Genomic DNA, 12,877 nt, shown 5'->3' with positions numbered 1-12,877 from the left:
GGTTCTGTCACTGGCGGTGCTGGCTGGACCAGGGTGCTGGAATTTGTGGGTTTTTTTTTTACAAATTAAGCTCAGCTTTCAGGAGCGCAAAGACTGTTATGCCCCCTCATTTAGTGAGAAAGAAATAGAGAGACAAAACACAGTTTACTGAATAAATAGCTACTCTATCATAGCGCGTGGAATTAAAGAGACATCAAAGAGGAGTCATGAAATAAAATGAAGGGGAAGGAAGTGAAATGGTGGAATAGAGACCAGAGAATAAAAGAGGCAAATAAACGGGGAGAGGATGTTTATACAGGGGAAATAACTTAAGTGACTCGGCAAAAAACAAGACGGGGCATAAAATGGAAAGAGAATGATGAGAGGACAGGGGATAAAAGAGAGATCCGAGAGAGGCGGTGAAAAAATAGGAGAGATGCCCGAGAGGAAAATAGAGAATCTTAGGAAGGAGATATAAAAATAAATAACTGAAGGGCTCCGGGTACGAAAAGAGAGACACCGGGGGTGCAATAAAGGTCATAGACTAAAACAAATATTAAAGAGAGGCCAAATCTCAAACTAACAGAGACCACGGAGCGAAAGGGAGAACGAACAGGAGATAAAAGACTGAAGAGACAAAAGACTAAAGTGGATCAGCTAGAGGGGCGGCCGGGGAGTGAAAGAGAGCCCCTTGAGAGACCGGGGTACACATGAGAGGATAAAGAGGGGCTAAGACTCTAGAGACTGAGCCACAAGCGGTCAAGGGATCTAAGAGTGAGTCAGCAAGCGCAGCGAGTATAAGAGAAATCACCGAGCAGAATGCGAGTAACACAGAATTAAGAACGCCTGAGTGAAAAGGAGGAGCTGGGAGTGGCCAGAGAATGAGGGAGAAACAAGGCAGCCCAGAGAGGGAGCAAAAAAGGCCATGGCTGACGTTGGCAGTAAGTGCCGACACCTTGGGAGGATGGAGGGGTCTCTACACAGAGGCATTTTAAGGCATGGGAAAAGTGAACTCTGGCCCAGGGTCCCAGCCTTTCAGGCTTTTTTCAGCATTTACTTTTAATGGAGGTGACGTGTGAGAGTCTATTACAGACATTTTGCAGAGAAATGTTTTGTTTATGTTTCATGCACCATCCATAAAAAAGTTAGTTTAGATCACAACAAGACCTCACATTTGAGAAATGCACACTCGTCCAAATTTTAAGTGTACAGGCACGCTCCTCTAAATTGTAAGTGTGTTTACATTTAATATTCAGGGACAGTGGTGTTTGTTTCAATGTTGTAACACAGCAGCAGCACACTAGCATTACTGCAAACAATTAATCTCTGGTCAGTGACCTGTCCAAAGAGGGCATGAAAGAGCTGAATTTGGATCATAAATTCATAACTGTTCTGAACAGGGCCCCCCAAAATATGTTTGCGCCAGGGCCCTCAAAATCCTTAGAATCCTTGGAATGTTTCTGTCTCGACATGCAGATTGCGTGTACTGTTCCTGCTGCGGGTGGCCTGTGACGTCAGACAGGATTTTATTCTGTACTGCTCCCAGTATCACGCGAGGTCCGAGCTCACACCCGAAACACCTGTCCAGGTAAACCCAGAGCCGTGACGGAGCAGAGCTTAAGTGAGACTTTCAATAATACAGCGCCTCAGTTCCTGGAGAGCCCACGGGAAATCACGCACCCTGGGCGTGCCAGGGTTTCGGTCCTCACCACAGTGTGAAAGCCAACCTATCCAACCCCATTCTTTCTACAACACACACGCTGTGACCCGGTGTCGCAATGTCCTATGAAAGAGGGGTGGGGGCATTTTAAAATAACACTGGAGTTTCCTGCATGGGTTCTATATAAAGACTCCTACATGCCCTATGCGTCTCGGACTGGGAGTTTGCCACTAGAGACAGAGCTCTAGGAGAAGAGGCCATTAGGCATAACAGCCAGGAAAACAAACGTGAAAACAGACCTTGACCGAGAGGGGAGCGCTCCAACGTCAAAATGAGCGACTTCGACACTTCCAAAGAGATCCCCCCGCCATTTAACCCCGGATATCCTCCAGTGGATGGAGCTGGGCCCATGCACGGGGCCAATGCCAAGTACGGCAGCCCACCCTACAACGCCACGTACGGCAGCCCACCCTACAACGCCACGTACGGCAGCCCGCCCTACAACCCAGGTTACCCCTACGGGAACAGCGCGGTGGTGACGACCCAGCCAATGGTGATTGTGGCCCCGGCGCGTGCATACGAGACAGACTACCTGGGCTACTCGATATTCACCATGCTCTGCTGCTGCCTGCCCATCGGAATAGGAGCCCTTATCTACTCCATTAAAGTAAGTCTGTAAACAATAACCTCTTCCGGTACTTTAACAGGGATGAGCAAGTTGGGGGCAGGGGTCTCTAAAAGGGGCGTGGCCCAAGAAGAGTAACTAGGATAATTTCCGAGAGGCGTGGCCTATGTAATTAAGGGTGTCACTTAAAACATATAAACTAAAATCCCGTGCTTCACACAGCCTGCCACCTCTCCAATATTGGGTGGCTTCTATAGTTTCCTGTTATTGCATCCAGACATATCTCATAGCAGCAAACACATTTACCTGAAGCAAGCCACATACATAGGCTATGCCAATGATTGTTAGCTATACCAAATAAATGAATGACAACTTTTATTTTGTTGTGAATAATTCCAATTGGTACATTTACAACCATTACCCCGTTGTATTAAAAAAAAAAAAAAAAAATGCAATATCTTGAAAAATGCAAATACTCTCTTAGGGAATGCAAGATGATGTAAAACTTGCATTGTGCCCAGGGATTGTATAGCTGACATGCGTTACATTGAGGCTTTTTACATATAGATCTATGTATATGGTATTTCAATAGCACAAATCTAGCCAAAAGGCAGTTCCTTACTGTACAGGGTCAAAGACAAGCGTAAAGTCACCGAGTGATAGGAGAGGATGCTGGGTTGTAGACGATTGGTGAGTCTTGAACACTCCTAAATTAGAGGAATGCTGGAGTGGTCCTGATGGATACGGAGATGTTGTCCGGATTCCAAGTGCATAGATGGAAAAGGTCTGCTTATTCTTTTTTATACTTCTTAGTCTGCAGTCTGATGGTGTCCGGGATGCCCAGTGCTACCAGAGATGGTGAGCTTGTCTACAAGATAAGAGGGGGTGCTAGTCGTAATGCCTCTGGAATTGGTGCAGCTGGTTTTAAAGATTGTGTGGGTTGGCAAGGGGAGCCAATGGACGTCCCTCATGATGTGGAGATGCAGCAGCGGCCCCTCCATACGAGCTAAGGTGCCAAACCGTTACCCTTTTCCAGGCAAAAAGAATGACTGTCTGGTTAGCCTGACAGATACTGTTCTTGTTCAAGTCAGGCAGCCAGGAGCTAGACGTGCAAAATGCACAGGCTCCAGGCTGCATGAGCTGAACTATGCCAGACTGAAGATTTCACAGCCCTGTGGGCACGACCTCCTCAGCCTGGCAAAAGTGTCTTGAGGCCCTCCCCCCTGTTACGAGGTGGAGCTTCCTGATTGCTTCTGACCTGGGTGCTTCAGTTTTAAGCTCTGAAGTGACCAGGGCCGAGTGTCAATCAGTGACACCTTGTCACAGAGTGGGATGGGGTCAACAGTCTCACTGGCCCCATTCCACTCTGAGACAGTGAGGGATTGCTGCCTTCCCTCATTGGTAAGGGTAGGCAGCAGTCCTAGCTCTCCTGGGACTTCAGAGGCTTCCCTCTCAAAGAGCTGCAGTAAAGGTCATTTGTATGTGTATTTTTTATGTTTGGTGCATGCGTTTGTGCATGTATAAATGTGTGTGGATTTGTGAGTGTTGTGAATGTGTGTGTGTGAATACATGGATGTGAGTGACTGTGTATGTGTCAGTGTGTGCCCCACCGCCCTCTCTCTCGAGATGTGATTATATTTCTTCAGTGGCATGTAGGCTGCCTTTAAGGGATGCCAGTGTGGAATATGAAAGGTCAAGGAGCAGGGCATTATCACCATCCAGATGCAAAAAAAGAGGGTTTGAATAGCAGTTCTTAAATCACTTCCTGAAATATAAGTTTTCTCTTTTGAAGAGAGAGCTGGCACCAGGTGGGATTTGCTGTTTAATTAATGTGTTCCTTGAAGGTGAGGTTAGGGTCCATGGTGAATCCAAGTGAGCACTCGGTGAAAGTTAGGACTCAAAGCCAAAGGAGGAGCATTGGTAGAGCCCTTTGGATGACAACCTCTCTTGCAGCAGTAAATAGACTGACAAAAATACATTAGTTTAGATAAAACATCCATTAATAAACGTACTTCATCGGCTTTGCGTTAGGTTACACTTTTGCATACATTTTTGCTTTACTTCAATGTTCTCCAACATGGCAAGATTTTCAGTTTTGATAGATATTCTTTAAACTATCACCTCGGTGTAGTGATCAGGTTATTGGCTCTTAGGCTATTTTCAAAACCAGAAATGTATGCTCAGCTACCATTCGAGAACCAATGGGGGCTCGGTACTTCTCTAGAAGTTGCTTTTTAATGACATATGGTGGGCTCTGGGTTCTGTCGTGGCCAAAGCAGTACTTGGTGCTGCACAGCAGAATTTAGGTCCATGTGCCAAGTCTAGAAATGACAGCACGAGGGTGGTTGGAGGCCAGGACCGAGCTGGTTGGCATAGCCCCATTCTACCAAGGGTGAGGTCCCAATGTTCCCATTGGAGGCTGTGTGCCTCTCCCGGTCCTCTTGCTCGGTTGCTATTTTCTGAGCTTTTTGGATATTCACATGCATTATTAGTTCCTATAAAGAGTACTATTCGAGTAATGACTTGCATCGGGAAAGCTTTGTCAAGCCCGGGCTTCACAAATATATGGAGATTGAGAACACAGATTCCAGCTTAATAAACACTGTGATGGTTTAATTTGCTATCACAGCCTAACATGGTTTCTTTCAATGTAGCACTTCAAATTGCACTTCTATGCGCTGTAAATAACGAATGCCACTAGCACCCTATTTGTCGTACCCAGTTTACCAAAAAGAAAAGATGGAAGGCTGAGTCTGCCTTGTTTGAATTTGATGCTGTGACTCTCAGATCACAGACGATGTCAGCAGTGAGCGTTACATCACCGAATCACCTTGCCATGAATTTCCAATTACATCTTTTAGTCACTTTGAACTTTAAGTGTATTTGTGGAAAGTCGTCAACATCATGTATTATAAAGATATTTAATTGCCCTCAAGAATACTGAAACCTAAAAGAAGGGGCTGGGAGGGGGGACTATTCAGACTTTCAAAAACTGTCAACACTGAAAAAAGCTCACTTCAGCTGCACAAGGTGATGCCCTTCATTCAGATGGAGAGCGAGTGGGGTGGGGGAGGGGAGTTCCGTTAAGCTAATAGCTGAAAAATATTGAGGCCCTCATTATCAGTAGCCCTGTAATTAGTGTGATATGTAACACACCGGATAAAATCCTACTCTACTGAGTCAGAATTTATCAGGTGCAATAAATACCGCCCAAGGACGACTGTTTAGGGAATGGGGTCTTGGGGGTGAGCAGGCGTAAGGTGGCACCCCCAGGAGTTTTGAGTGGATGGTGCAGCCCAGGGTAAAAGGGAGACACAGTTGGTGGGTAGTGAGGGGCTTAAAGGGGTTAGAGGGACAGGGCTTTAGTTAAAGCACTTTAGAGGGAGCTGGGAAGGTTCCCACCACCCCCGCCCTGGGATAAAAGGGTTGGTTTGATAAAGTTATGGCAGAGGATATAAAAAATTAGCTTGTGTAGTTAGGAGATTTCTTGGGGCGGCAGGTTGCTCCAATTCTGTAGTTTCTTTGCGGAAGGTTTATTGAAGGAAGGGGGCACAGTTACTGACGAGCAGGTGCATTACATTGGGAGGGGTAGCTTGGGCAATTTAGAAGTTATTGTATGGAAGTTGGACAGGTTAATACAGTTCAGAGATGCATTCGGGGGAGGGAGGGCCAATCCTGGAAGGCTGCGTGAAGCCAAGTGTTTGATTGACATATTTTCATGGGTGAAGTTTTTGGTGAGAACAGAGAAGGCTGAAGTGGGAGCGGCAAATTATTGTTAAGATGGTTTATTAGGGAGGGGAAAGTGGCTGGATAGGTTCTACATTGTATTAGTGGGGCGTGGTTTGTATAATATGGTTGACTAGTTGCCAAGGTTTGTTATTGTTCAGTGTTGCACCTGCTTCATTAAAGCGGTCTTTTCCACATTGAGCATTTATCAAGCGTCTTATGAGTGCCGTCCAGTCTCATAACAGGTTGATGATCACTGCATGCTCCAGTACATACTGGGCACTTTTCTGTGTTAAATATTTGCAGGTTCCACCTTACAATATTTGTGGCAAAATCCATTATTGCAATATGTGCGGTAACAGGAGCTGCCACACACATTGTAATTAACTGGTTCGCTCATGAAGAGGGCCTTACTGTCATACTTGCAGGAAGTGGCTTCTGTCACAAGCTACTGAGTCCTAAGACAATTAAATGTATACATAGATCAAAGTAGATCTCCTTGGAACCTGGTAGTGACCATTCACAGAGTGAGGGGCCCATTGAGGCATTATAACTGTTGTTTTTAAGGTTGAGCGAGTGCAAGTGCTCTGCCCCTGTTGTAACTTCTCTATGGGCTTTTAACCATACCCATCTCTCACCCATCAGTTTGGTTGGTTCGTGGGGTTGCCTTTTAAAATTAGCTTGATTTAATTAGAGAAAGGCATGCATATGTCATGCCTTTTCTGGTCAATCAATCAATCAGTATTTGTAAAGCACAGCTACTCACCCGTGAGGGTCTCAAGCCGCTAGGGGGGAAGGGAGGGGCCTCACCTGAAGAGCCACGTCTTGAGGTTCTTCCTGAAGATGGTGAGCGATGGGCTTTGTCTGAGGTGCAGGGGCAGGTTGTTCCAGCTCTTTGCTGCAGTGTAGGTGAAAGATCATCCTCCGGCGGTAGTTTTGCAGATGCGAGGGACAGTGGCCAGGGCCATCTGGGCTGAGTGGAGGGATCTGGCGGGGGTGTGGAAGGAGACGGGGTGGTTCAGGTAGGCTGGTCCTACGTTGCGTGTGGCCTTGTACGTGTGGGTGAGAAGCTTGAAGGTGATTCGCTTTTCAACCTGTAGCCAGTGAAGGGTCCTCAGGTGTTGGGAGATGTGTTCTTGGCGAGGGAGGTCCAGAATGAGTCTGGCAGCGGTGTTTTAGATGAGTTGAAGTTTTTTGATGTTTCTAGTTGAGGTGCCGGCATAGAGGACATTGCTGTAGTCAAGCTTGCTAGTGACTAAGGCTTGGGTGACTGTCATGCGACAGTCTGCTGGGATCCATCTGAAGATCTTCCCAAGTTTGCGGAGTGTGTGCCAGCAGGAGAAGGCGACACAGTTAACCTGGCGGGTCATGGATAGGGAGGAGTCGAGGATGATTCCTAAGTTGCTCGATCGGTGCTGAGGGATGTGGGCCACCAGGAGTCATCACAAGCTGAGTTGGCTTTTCCGAAGATGATGAGCTCCGTCTTGTCGGAGTTGAGCTTGAGGCAGCTTTCTCTAATCCAGGTGGTGACAGCTTCCATTCCTGAGTGAAAGTTCCTTTTGGCCATGTCAGGGTCTTCGGTGAGGGAAATTATGAGTTGTGTGTCATTGGCATATGGCACGATGTTCATACCGTGGCTTCTGACGATGGCAGCAAGAAGGGCATGTATACGTTGATATGTGTGGGACTCAGTGAGGATCCTTGGGGGACTCCACAGTTGACTCATGTGGGTCTGGAAGTGTGGGGCAGGAGTTTGACCCTCTGCGTCCTCCCGGAGAGGAAGGAGTGGATCCATTCTAGGGCTCTTCCGTGGATTCCTGTGTTGTGGAGTCTGGTGCGCAGAGTGCTGTGGGAGACCGTGTCGAATGCTGCTGAGAGGCCGAGGAGTATGAGTGCTGCAGTGTGGCCGCGGTCTAGGAGTAATCAGATGTCATCGGTAGCTGCCAGTAGTGCTGTCTCCGTGCTGTGATTGCTGCGGAAGCCAGACTGGGCGCTGTCCAGGGAGTTGTTGGCCTCAACGAAATTCGGTAGTTGTGCGTTGATTGCTTTCTCCAGTACTTTAGCGGGTTAGGGTAGCAGCGAGATGGGCTGAAAGTTCTGTAGTTGTGATGGGTCGGCTGAAGGTTTCTTCAGGAGAGGGCATATTTTGGCGTGTTTCCAGTCCACTGGGAAGGTGCTCCTGCTGATGGAGCAGTTGATTGTGTTACGGAGCTCGGGCGATGGATGCGCTGGCTCTGATATATATGTGGTGTGGGCAGGAGTGCGAGGGGGCTCTGGAGTGGGTGCTGTTCATGATGTTGACTGTTTCCTCTGTGGTGAGCGTGGACCAGCTGTGGATGGTCTGGGTAGAGGTTCGGTCACAGGTTCCTGTGCCAGGATTTTCCACGAGGAAGCTGTCGTAGAAGTCCTGTATCTTGTGGTAAAAAAAGGAGGCGAGTTTGGTGCAGAGGTCCTGTGATGAGGGGATGCTGATGGCTTCGGAGGGGGGATCTGTGAACTCGTTGATGACTGGTGTTTAGCCCTCCTTGACAGCACTGGTAAACTACTGAAAACATACAAGGCTCCATATTTTTCATATAGTTTCTGGACTACATTTTCTTATTTTGTACGCAGCGCGATCTCGCTGGGAAGTAGTCGAGCGCTTTGCATGACATCGACCCTTTTACATGGATAATTCTACTTTTGCTGGTTATATGGATAATTCTACTTTTGCCGGTTACATGAATAATTGCACTTTTGCCGATAAGTTTTTTACTGTGTAATCAAACTTCTCTTTCCTTTTCTGTGTCTCCTTCATGCTCATGGCGACCATCGGCTTGCATATGTGAAACTGTTTTACTTTTCATTATCAGTTTATGTGGCAAGAAAATTCCGGTTAGGAGTTTACAATGTTAATAGCTCTAACTTGTTTGATTTTCTTAGCACTTTACAAGCAGACATTTAATTATAGGGTTAGCAACCTCAGATGGATAAAAGGCTGAGCTGGGTGTTGCAGAGTGTCGGTGGCCACCACTTTACTCACGCACCATCTTGCCTTTTTAACCCAATAGCGATTTAAATGCTTGCCGCTGATAACCTGTGATGTGCAAGCCACAGGTTCAAATATGAACGAGGTCACTTTGGCCTTTCATCCTTCCAATTTCAATAAAAGGATGACTATGCAGTTCCTCATGGTGCTTAGAAATGTGGTACAAAGTGCTATATAAAAACAAGTTGTCACTCATGGCGCTACTACCTACTCGTAGTGCTGCCAAGTGCGCATAAACTTTGGGCTATGCACACAGATGCACTTCTTCGGCTGACATAAAAGTGCTGCCATTTCATACACATAGTAGAGTGATGCAATTATAGATATGGTGCTGGAGCATCACCTGACTATACCTTAATATGAGTGATCACAGAGGTGGTGCGTCTCTAGATTTTAGAAGTACACATATCGAATGATTACAAACAGAAATGTGTTAAGTCAAGTTGCTGAATCTAAAGCGAGCAAACTTCTGTTACCACTTCCGTGTCTCCTTCACATTCTTGGCGACCGCCAGCTCGCATATGTGAAACTGTTTTACTTTTTATTTTCAATTTAGGTGGCAAGAAAAGTCCAGTTAGGAATTTACAGCCCGAATAGCTCTAACTCGAGCAAATGTGAGACCCATTGCACTGCAAATGCTTGTTTCAGCAGTTGCTCCGCTCCAGGCAGATACAGATGTGTGTTTAACAGGCACAGCATTACCCATTCATCCGTCTTCCACATCACAAAGTAGTCAATATCAGGGCGGTCCCACCCCTAGATGCTGCTGCCCTACCATGTGTCGAGTTCATGGAGTCTCTTTTCTATTTTTTATGTGTGTAGACTCTCTTGTCCCTCCCCTCCCACTTCCATGACTTTTGGAGGTACCAAGCTTCCACAGATGGTCAAACAAATGAAGTTGGTGGGAGGTAGGGGGAAGGGTACTGTGACCGGAAAGACTATGGCCCATATTTATACTTTTTTAGCGCCGCATTTGCGTCATTTTGTGACGCAAAATCAGTGCAAATTTACAAAATATAATTGTATTTTGTAAGTTTGCGCCATTTTTGCGTCAAAAAATTATGCAAATGCGGCACTAAAAAGTAAAAATCTGGGCCTATGTTTCAGAGTAATGGATTTAAGTAAAGTAAGTAATAGAATAATTACCACATATGTACAGGCCTATGCAAAGGAGTCCCCGAACTTCCACTTCCTAGTTTAAAGAAATTAAGGGCCAGATGTAGCAAAATAGCAAATTGCGACTTGCAATTTGCGAGTCCGTGCGACTCGCAAATTGCAACTCGCAATTTGCTATGCAGAACGGTGTCTCAGACACCTTCTGCAACTCGCAATGGGGTCGCAAAGACCCACCTCATTAATATTAATGAGGTGGGTCGCAGTTTGCGACCCCATTGCGAGTCTGGGCACTCACGGGGATGGTGGCCTGCTGGAGTCAGCAGACCACCATGTCCGTGACTGCTTTTTAATAAAGCAGTTTTTTTTTCCATCTGCAGCCCGTTTTCCTTAAATGAAAACGAGCTGCACTTGGAAAAAAAAAACGAAACCTTTAGTTTGCCTGCTCTGAAAAAATATTTTTTTTTCCATTCACAAAGGGGAAGGGGTCCCATGGGGACCCCTTCCCGTTTGCGACTGGGTTACCATCCATTTCAAGTGGATGGTAACTGCGATTTCATTTGCGACCGCTTTCGCGGTCGCAAATAAAATTGCATTGCATAGCGAGTCGCAAATAGGAAGGGAACACCCCTTCCTATTTGCGAGTTGGAAATGCATTTTGCGAGTCGGATCCGACTCGCAAAATGCATTTCTGCATAGCAGAGAGGCTTTTGCACCTCGCAAATTGCGTTTTTCGCCGTTTGCGATGCGCAAACCCTTTGCTACATCTGGCCCTGATTCTCTAAAACTGAGGGTTCGCAATCATTGGTCTATCAAAAACCACAAAGCTGGGGGAGAGCGAAGGTTGTTACTTTTACGATTATTTTAGGGGTGAAAAGTTATGAGTTTGATTACTGCATGAAGCCATTTTATAGATCTTGTGCGGAGACCCATCTGTCTAGGCTCAGACTGTGGAGATGTGGTCTTTCAACACAATTTTCCAGATATTATGCAAAACGCTTTATTGCTACACACTACCGAGCGTGCATTACGTTTGCTTTATGAGAGCGTGCATTGTTTCAGAAGCGTAGCAAACAGTCCATGGGTCCTGGTGCAAGCAAGGAAAGTGGTCCATTGAAGTGATGTCGTCACTGTAAAATACAGCAGTGATCCCGTCTGAATGGGTCCCGGTACCACTGCACCTGCCGCACCAATGGTAGCTACGCCCCTGCATTGTTTGGAGGAGGGTGGGTGTTGGCAGGTTGGTTGATGAGTGTCAGAACTCCACCTGATTCCGGATTTTGGTCCATATGGTATTTTCGTCACAGCTTTTTTTCTAGAATTTTGACAGGAACTTTGTGGGAGCTATAAAGTGTTTGGGAAAGTCACCGCCGGGTACGTATTTGACAACTGCTTGTTTTTTGCACCAGGCGCTATATGGGTTGTTTTTAGTGGCATTTGATTTCACCCTAACCTTGGGAAGAGCAGCATTGCTTGGAGGAGGGTGGATGTGTGATACTTGTTTTGGTGTGGTACTTTTCAAACAATGTACAAGTGTCCCATTTTCTGGGGACTGAATTATACTTTCAGAAGTCTGGTGGGATCCATGCTACTGTAATCGTTCGTAAATTCCATTCAGTAAGTACGAGGATTTCTAATCCTTGGAAGATCTCTGGAAGTACCTGAAAAGTGGCTGAACGCATGGTCTTTTCTCTCTTCCAGACACGAGACGCCAATAACAACGGGGACGCTGATCAGGCGCGCAAGCTCTCCCGCACGGCGCTGACGCTCAACAACGTGGCGCTTGGACTTGGAATAGCCATTACCGTCGCCTGGGTGGCGTATGTTATATACTTGAGCGTCGTCGTCAGACAGTACATCAACAACCAGATTAATGGCTGATGCAGCGCAGAACATTAACTGTCCACATCTACCGTCTCAGGAACTGTTCTCTGCAGCCAGTTATACGTTCCTATGCATATGAAGACATTGCACAAGGATTTTTTTTTATTAATGGTGGCATCTGTCATTGCATGTCAAAACTATGTGGTACTTGTTACATGGACAAGCGTAAAGGAGGTGTGGTCAGACGCTGAGGTACATATGGGCTCACAATTCAGAAGCCTTTGTCGAAAGTGGAGTTGTGTATTTGGATTCGTTGATTAGTGTACCCTTCTACATGTGGTGCTGCCCAGTACTGTGACATCACCATAGTGCCAAAGTATTTTCAACGTTCACAGCTGCAAAGTCTCAGAGGTTGAAAATGTTCCTCACTTTTCACTGCTTTTGACTGTATTTACTTCATCCCCACGTAGGACATAGTCATCTTTTCTAGTTTGTGATCAAATTCCAAAACTGTATATACTTAATATTGTATTTATGAAGTTATTCCTGAAGAGTAATGCTTGTACTAGAATTGCGTTTTGTATATTTTTATTTTCTTTTTTATAAATTGTAGTTGGTTTGCACTATAGTAGTACAATAAACTTATCACCATACATTGTGAGTTTTACATTTCTTACAAAACACATATTAAAGCCTAAAAGAAAGTAGAAGTCTACAGAAGATCAGATGTTTGAATCTAACTTCAAGTTCATCCTCTTCACTCCCTCGATCAGTGCTGTGACCATACTTGGTATGTTGGATGGTGTAATCCGCCAGCCACAGGATCCTCCACTCTAACAGCACAAGCCGTCTCTCCGACACATGCTGATCACTAATAAACTGGGAAATTCAAACCTAGGAACCTTTATTAAGACACCATCAG

General features: G+C 45.9%; 1 protein-coding gene across 1 annotated transcript; it reads left to right on the top strand.

Moving 5' to 3' along the window:
- Nucleotides 1–1,836: 1,836 nt before the first annotated feature.
- LOC138246517 (proline rich transmembrane protein 1B-like) lies at nucleotides 1,837–12,608 on the top strand. The gene is made up of 2 exons (XM_069201167.1): nucleotides 1,837–2,306; nucleotides 11,833–12,608. The coding sequence occupies exons 1-2, from the start codon at nucleotides 1,971–1,973 to the stop codon at nucleotides 12,010–12,012; spliced, it is 516 nt and encodes a 171-aa protein (XP_069057268.1). The 5' UTR covers nucleotides 1,837–1,970; the 3' UTR covers nucleotides 12,013–12,608.
- Nucleotides 12,609–12,877: the final 269 nt, after the last annotated feature.

This window comes from Pleurodeles waltl, chromosome 7 (genome assembly GCF_031143425.1).
Source record: "Pleurodeles waltl isolate 20211129_DDA chromosome 7, aPleWal1.hap1.20221129, whole genome shotgun sequence".
NCBI lineage: Eukaryota > Metazoa > Chordata > Amphibia > Caudata > Salamandridae > Pleurodeles > Pleurodeles waltl.
Note: the sequence above shows the minus strand (reverse complement) of the source record. Positions and strands in the feature narration are given on the sequence as shown.

Bases quoted from the DNA above. Each gene is read 5' to 3' on its own strand.
- LOC138246517 (XM_069201167.1), top strand. From the start codon at position 1,971: ATGAGCGACTTCGACACTTCCAAAGAGATCCCCCCGCCATTTAACCCC. The intron at 2,307-11,832 runs GTAAGTCTGTAA...TCTCTCTTCCAG, and splicing joins CCCTTATCTACTCCATTAAA to ACACGAGACGCCAATAACAA.